The sequence below is a fragment of the Haplochromis burtoni genome, unplaced genomic scaffold, assembly GCF_018398535.1.
Source record: "Haplochromis burtoni strain Fernald_Lab_line unplaced genomic scaffold, NCSU_Asbu1 Contig_135, whole genome shotgun sequence".
Taxonomy (NCBI): Eukaryota; Metazoa; Chordata; class Actinopteri; order Cichliformes; family Cichlidae; genus Haplochromis; species Haplochromis burtoni.
The window spans coordinates 1,213,423-1,221,354 of NW_024582496.1; the positions used below are offsets into that span (position 1 = coordinate 1,213,423).

The following is a 7,932-nucleotide window of genomic DNA, read 5'->3' on the forward strand; positions in this document are numbered from 1 at the left end:
TATGATATGATATGATATGATATGATATGATTACTTTTCTGGCTAATTTCTGATCCTGAATTTGCCTTATATATCCATAATAATGGGGGGAAAGTATGTAGAAAGAAAGGGGCTATGACGTGTCATAAGCAATGAGTTAAATTGCAACTAAGGAAAAACATGACCTTTGGCTTATATTATGACCAAAGCTCTAATGAGAGGTTTGGGTGAGCCACAGAAAACATCCAGGTTTATGAACTGATCATGGGAGTCTTAAATTTAGGAAGTGCTGATTTACATTGTAGCTGACCTTTTTACAGACTTTTTAATCTGCATTAGTTTTTTAATCCGTAAAAGTTTAAGGTGCATATATTGCTTTAGAATCAATCATTATATTATTTTAATTACTATATTGATTACTGAAATTTCAAAGTAAGGTCGAATTATTGAGAAAGTAAAATGCAAATAAACTTCCCAAATCTGGAATAAATAAAATATGTCAGGGTCCTGGGACTGGGCGACCCAGGACCCCTGGGCAGTCATGGACCTGTGTTATTGTTGTGTATTTTGGTGTTGCTTCCCCTTCTCTGTGCTTGTGTATGTGTGTGTGTGGGTGGCTGAGCACTTGTTTATAGGCGGCGTCAGGCCTGGAGGATGTGGCCCTGCAAGGGGACTGGCCACACCCGAAGCCACACACCTGCTGCTGATCAGGCCTCGTCGGGGGAGCTACTTAAGAGAGTCTTGGAGCTCCCACCGACGCGGGATCATTGCTTGGGACTCCACGTTAGTTACCCAGTTTAGGTTTTGGTCGTGTAGTGTATGCCTGCCATTGTTCAGTGTCCTGACTGCTGCCGCTATTGTTTCCCGCAGGAGGAGCGTGGAAGGCTTAAGGAGCAGCGAGCACCGGGAGTGCAGACACGGGAGCAGAGAACACTTGGAGGACACGACACGGGAGTCTGGGGAAAAACACGGGGATTTATTGTTGTTTGATATCACCCTCTGTAAATAAACGCACTGCTTGAACTTTGAGCTCTGCGCCTGGGTCCTCCTTCCCCACACCCCCACGGTCTGCCAGCCAGACCGTGACAAAATATCTTGAAGTCATCACTACTAAGCCTTCTTTGAAATAACACATTAAACTGCATTCATCTTTGAGATTGTTCATATACATTAATAGGTTTTACTTGAATAAATGCCATTATTTACTATACAGTTTCAGTTACTATTTGTTGTTTAGCACAACTTTTACGTAGCAATAAAAGATTGAACTAATTATTACTGAGTGTCTATGTATTGAGTCTGCTGGTCTCGAGAAATCTCTCACTAAAACCAGTGAGATAAATATTTGAGTTACAGAAAGACATTTTTCTTTTGTAATAGGTATTTTGAAGGAAAAGCAAACAAAAAAAGTCAGTATTTCACACTAAAAATGAAAGCAAATAATCCAACTAAGAGTCCTTGTCTTGAATGTCTGGAGCACCATTCAAGTCACTGCTTCCACAAGTATTTTGCATCACTCATGTTTTAACACAATGAGGTGGAGCTGTGTGTCGTGTCCTGGCCAGCTTATTGAAACAGTCAAAAGCATGGCTAATACCATGCTCTTTAGACAGCTGACCTTTGAGCGGCAGATGGTGACCTTTTCTCTGCTGACCGTCCGTGGGGTGTCCAGGCATTCCTTCATACAAGTACCCATGTGGAGAAAGGGCCCAAATGACCATCTGCCTCTGGTGTGGACAACAATGGGCTGCACCCTCCTAAAGTGTGCTGAGGGTGCTTGGCCTTTGTGGCGATCAGGAAGAGGGTGAGGGAAGAGTTTCATTACAGGGAGGGCGTGGATTGTTTGGGATATTGGCGTAATCTGCGTTAGAAACAATCAAACAATACAGAAAATCATTATGTCCTAAAGCTACAATGAGCTGATTTTTTTTTTAATGTTTCTTTAGCATCTGCTTAGGTGAGGCAATTTGTAAGGCACATTTCATACAGAAAGAAAAAAGAAATAAAACACTAACATGCTAATTTTGCCAGCAGTTTGCTTCGCATCAAAGGGTACAATTTCCTCAGATTGTATTTGTTGAGTGATCAAACACAAGTGGAAGTCCTAATGCGTGTCTTTCCTGCAATTTCTTCTACTTTGGACAATTTAATGAAATCCCAATCAGCCAAAAACAAAGCAGTACTCTTTGCAGGATGCTTTTTGTTTTTTGTTTGTTTGTTTTTTAATCAACCTATGGGTCATTATGAAGGAACATTTCTTATTCTCTCAGCAAAATCACTCTAGAATTGCATGAAACAATCATTGCAGGCTTGTTAGTGACAGTTAAATTCACAGATAATGTACTGATGCTTGTAATGCTTCTCTTTCAGGAATGCAATTACTGCTGGAGTTGGAAACCTGGGAATCCTCTATCCTATGGGAACCTATGGACCCATGGGACAGTTTGATATTTATTTTTGACACGTTTATTTGAAAAATAAATCCACTGGAACAAAGTGAATGATCATTTGTCTCCCATTCAGAAATAACACAGTTAGCAACGTCACCGAGCCTTTTAAAAGTGTTATTGTCCTTCTTTTTTCTTGCTTGTGTAGCAAGTATGAACAGGTGGCCTTTGGGAAAGTGACATTTGAGCAATCGTAAGGCAAAGTAAGAATAAGCATAAGTGGTATTGCTTCAGGCACTTGTCAAGGATGATAGCAACTTTGACTATGAACAGGGACTAAGTGAAAATAGAAAAGCCGAGGGAAGACCTGGGGGTGGGGGGGTCGAGGAGTGCCAAAGGCTGATTTGCAGGTGAAATAGATGGCACGCTCTGCTTTGTTGCTATTATCCTGCTCTCAGGCCAGATGGCCTCTTGAAGTTCTTTAGAGCTGAAACCCCAACACTGCAGGAGTGCACATACTTATGCGGGATTTGGCTTTTCTAATGGGCTAATTTGGCAATTACAGTTTATATTAATGGATATAATTTAAAGCCTGACGGCACATTTCTTACAATTGTGATTATGAAATATCTCATAATAGAACCCAGAAAATGCAATTACTCTGAAACAATTTTCTTCTTTGAATTGCTAAACTTACAACCCGAATAGTTTTTTTTCTTCTATGACTTCAGAGAGAGAGAGAGAAAGAGAGAGACTTATTAACCTACTCATCTGTGTCTGCTGCAAAGACAGCAAAAAAACACTAAAGATGTACTCTCTCATAAGACTGCAGTCATATTGAAAAACCAATAATTTAGAAATCTGTTCACCAAAGGGCACGGCTATAAATAGATGAACATTTTAGTGTAAGAAAAAGCAGTCTCGGTGTCTTGCATATAAAGACAAGACTGACAACACGTTTGACAGCCGGAGGATAAAAAGATTAAGCTCTATTCAGTGTCAGCAAACTGTCACAGTGCAAAATGTGGTGGACATTGTTTTGGATATTACCAATCTGTAGTTTTTACATTGTGTATTATTGATGTGCTGCAGTTCTCAATGTATGTCTTAGACAAGTATAGATCTGTAAAGTATTGACTGGCAATCATGCATGAGCTTCTGAATGGCTATGTCTGATTTGATCAAAGAAAGAGTTTTTAGAGATAAAATTCACATTAAAAAGGTTTGATATAGGAGATGAAAATGAAACTATCACAAATTTGTTACTTTACACGAAAAGTTTCCTGGTGTTAAAAAAAAGTCAACAGGCATAAAATGTAATGATCAATAATCACAGTTTATTAAAACTGTAATATGCACAGAAATGTGCTACATATTCATTTTATATAACAATAATGACCTAACAAAATAGTGCTTTTTTTTAGAACAAGTTAGATTAGCAGCACGAGTGTATAACAGATTTTTTTAAATGCCAGTGAAGAACATTCATAACATCCATAAATAGAATAAATATTCTAATAAGAGATGCAATCTCAAAAAAAACCCCAAAAAAACTGCTAAAGAAAAAAAAAAGAATAAATAAAATCCACCAACATACAATAAAATAAAATAAAATAATTTGTTGTGGGGATCAAGTCCATGAAAACAAATAGTCATTTTCAGCTGCATGTTCATCTTAAAGTCTTGCGCAGAGCTGCTTCATTAGAACCGACGTGAAAATGATTCGGGATGCTCTTGGTTGTTGTTGTCCTCCTTCTCTTTGCGAAATAATCTGAAAATCGGAGCAAGAGATTGGTCAATATCTTGGCATTACATTTGTCGATAAGCCAACAAACAAAAGCTAACGGGACTCATTTTCCTGTACCTGTGATCCGTGCATTGTCTTTGATACTGGCTGCCGGTTTGGAGAGCCTGTGGAGCATCTCTTCAGTGGGACTCTTGCGCTTGTTGGTGATGTTGGAGCAGTTCTCCTGGTCGGTCCCTGCGCCGTCTTCGCCGTCGCTCGGCCTGTCCCCACCTGAACGGTGGGCAGCGTCCTTCGGCCGTGCGGCTTCCTCCCACTGAAACCGGCCAGGCAGCGGGGTTTCACACTCGAAGTTAAAATTCCAGCGCCGCCTGTCCTGCTCAATGATCTCCTTAAGCTTCAGCTTCAAGTCCCGGCGCAGCTGGCTGTGGTCCACCGGGCCAAACAAGTTCCTGCAAACAGACTCCCTGCGCCTCGTGGGCTCCATCCTTCAAATGGTTAAGTTTTTGGAGGAGATGGTGGTGGTGCACTCTGCTCTGCTCGATACTTGACTGCAGGTTGATTTAAAGGCTGCAGGGCGCAAAACTTTTTTGTTTGTACACAATGACAAGACTTCTGATTGGCTGCAGCTGTTGGAGAGGGACAGCTGTGGTGTGGGGGTTGCTGGTGGTGATCCAATCATTGTGTGACGAACTCCGCTGAAACACTGGATAAAAGCTCCTGATTGTGTTTGTTAGTCTGTCCTGTCTAGTGGTCACAGAAGAATTTCTTCTTACTCAGCATAATCCAGTTCAGTTATGTTTTATTTATTTTGAATCACAACAAAAGTTACCTCAACGCACTTTAAATTTTAAGGTAAAGACCTCACAATAAAACAGAGAAAAGCCTAACCATCAGATGACCCCCCCCCCCTATGAAAAAGCACTTGGTGACAGGAAAAACACCCTTTTAACAGCAAGAAACCTGCAGCAGATCCAGGCTCAGGAAACCGATCATACTGTGGAAGAGAACAACAATAAATTTATTAAAATATGAGACCTCTTGCCTCAGTGAGATTTACCTACCTTTATACATGTGAAATAACATTTTTTAAAATTAATAATAACTAGTGATTAAATGCAAACTGGTGTATAAACACATAGAGACTGAAGAAAAACACTCAGTGAATCTCCAGCAGCCTACACCTATTTTAGTGTAACTAAGAGATTGAGGATCACCTTAGCCAGTCTGATCTATAAGCTTTATAAATAAAAAATATTAAAAATTAAAAGAAGAAAAGCTTAGAGCTTAATCTTAAAGGTAGAGAGGGTGTCTGTCTCCCAAATCCAAACTGGGAGCTGGCTCCAATGAGGGGGGGCAAGCTGAAGTCTCTGCCTCAAGTTCTACTTTTAAATACCCTAGGATGCCCCAGCATGAATGCACACAAGCACATTTATAACCCATGCATGGCTGCAAACTGTCAAGAAGTACAAACCAACACTAAATTGTTTGCAATTATTTCTGTTTATAAAATGTTTTTGTTTGTCACACCAGATGGCAAAATGCAGTTCAGTCCCCACGAGCTGTGATTAAGTGGTCTGTAAAGCTAAGTTGGGAGACTAGCTTGAAGGAGATTTTAAATTTAAATCAGGTACGGTTTTGCTTTTTTGCAGGCACAACAGTACTCTATTCTAAGACTGAATGTAAAAAGATGGTGGTAGCCACATGTTTGGTGACAAGGAGCACACAATAAAACACTCAGCCTCAAGCTGAGTCTTTTATTGTCGGTATCTTGATGTCTTGAAAGCAGAACTGATGAGTTGGGGGTTGATCTGACAGTGAAACCTCATGTTAGTAACAAGCTTGGCCTACCGTGAATTACACCCTGCCATCCTTCGTCAAAAAAAGAGAACATTATCTTGTTATTTCTTTAGCTGACATTGGAAAAACAGGAACTTTTCTCTCATGTAATTGTTTATCTAATAGTTAATTACTTTAGTGTAGTATGAATGGCTGTGTGGGGGAGGTAGTGAGGGGCAGTCTTTATCAATTGGAAACGTTGGAAAACTTATACAAATACAGTTACATTTCTGAAAACTATGCACTCCTTCACATTTTCTGAAGCTGTCCAGGGGACTGGATTAGTCTTTGCTAAACTGGGGGCAGCATTCTGCCCCCCAGGCCTTGTATTTGACCCCCCTGCCTGGGGCTCTGCTTTTCTCATGGACATTATCTATTCTGCTTTCCTGGGTGTTCAGCTAATCTGTTCTTTACATCACTTTCACTTTCCCAGTACTGACATCACTGCCTGCCTCCTCCCCGTCTCCGCCTCATCCGAGTTGGTCAGAGCTACATCAATCTTCAGCTTCCATCTTCATCTTCACCACCACCAGTGTCTAGACTCGGAAGAGTCCTGTCCTAAATCCTATCACCACTGGGATTCTGTTCTTCCATGATGGATCATCAGAGTCTGATCACTAAATGTGTTAATTTATTTCTTTTTCTCAATAAATCATGTCCAGTTCTTCCGAATGATCTCTCCTCATTGAACCTCTCTCAGAAGCCTGAGGAGGCACTTCTGTTTTGGCTTTACTTTTCAGAAAATGGAGCCCATGCTCATTTTTAATATACAACCTGTACTTGAATTAGTTGTATTGCATTAGTTGTATTTTGGTGAGAAATCTTCAAAAATACACTTCAAGTGGACCAGTAAGAGAGGACCACACATGTAATTTCCTGTTCACTCAGGAACTCTGCTAGAGAAACTGTGGGTAATGGACCTTGCACTGCAAGATCAGAATAGTAATGATAAAGAAGGAACGATTCGCACTCCTCATATGACTTTTCCCGATCAGTCTGGTGACCTTTGAGCCCCTCTTCTCTAAACTTGAGTCTGCCACTGACCGGTAGGCATTTTGAGTTACACCTCTGATAAACTGAAGCAAGTGAGCACAATACAGAGCACCAAAATTAAGGAAATACACTGAACCTTCGTGTCCATTCGTTTTATATACAACACACACCATTCACTGACCATGTCAAACATGTGAAAAGTTTCCATATGGAAGTGTTAAGCCTATAATTCTTAAGCTGTCCAAGAACATTGCCCTGCAGTGTAGAGAAACTAGACACAAGGCTGTTCCATTTTGCAAGTAAAGGTGTGGTCCAGATGAGGGTGATGTGCAACGGCTGACCAACATGCAAAGTGATGGTGCACACCAGTGTCTGGGATTGGCTGGAGGGAGGGCCCCACCTTTGCGCTACTTCCTAATAGCCCAGGAGGTTCACCTGAGGCTTGTGGAAGGACACCCGCTGAGCTCTCACAGGTGTGGTTCTGCAGGTGAACAAGAGGGGAACATCTATTTCAGCCATGCAGGAGGGACAAGACACACCTCTGGTGAGTATCTAAATTGCAGCTCATTTCTTTTCTCTTCTTCTTCCTTTTGTTGTCTTTTTTTGTCTGAAAAGCATCATCTCACACACGTTAAGACATGTAATGATGACCACTGGATCACCATTGTGTGTCTGTATGTGTGTCTCAAGCTATATTAAGATACACTAGTTAATAATAAAGTAGATAATTAAGGTTTTAAAGTCAAACAACAGATCAGAGAACAAAAAGTTAAAATAGCTCAAATTTGAATCTTCAGATTTTACATTTTAGGTTTTTTTTAAAAACAGAATATATTTAATAGCCATTCACCAAATCACTAAACTTGGTGAAATGGCAAAGTGTGAGGAAAAAAGGTGCTCAAAATATTGCTTATGGAACATTATTGTTAGTTTAAATGACAACAAATGCATAAGCATTTAAAAGAGGCCCCACATATGAGCCCTAACAAA

General features: G+C 40.4%; 2 protein-coding genes across 3 annotated transcripts in view; one reads left to right on the top strand and one right to left on the bottom strand.

The window, feature by feature from the left end:
* Positions 1 to 3,804: 3,804 nt before the first annotated feature.
* Positions 3,805 to 4,597, bottom strand: cdkn1ca (cyclin-dependent kinase inhibitor 1Ca). Its single transcript, XM_005930815.3, has 2 exons — positions 4,231 to 4,597; positions 3,805 to 4,137 (listed from the first exon to the last, which is right to left on the bottom strand). The coding sequence occupies exons 1-2, from the start codon at positions 4,595 to 4,597 to the stop codon at positions 4,037 to 4,039; spliced, it is 468 nt and encodes a 155-aa protein (XP_005930877.1). The 3' UTR covers positions 3,805 to 4,036.
* Positions 4,598 to 7,362: 2,765 nt separating this feature from the next.
* Positions 7,363 to 7,932, top strand: part of trpm5 (transient receptor potential cation channel, subfamily M, member 5) — a 19,121-nt gene continuing 18,551 nt past the window's right edge. For both annotated transcript variants that reach the window (XM_042224318.1, XM_042224319.1), the window contains exon 1: positions 7,363 to 7,486. In XM_042224318.1, the coding sequence (XP_042080252.1) occupies positions 7,460 to 7,486 (27 nt within the window). In that variant the 5' untranslated portion in view covers positions 7,363 to 7,459. The remainder of the gene's footprint in view (positions 7,487 to 7,932) is intronic.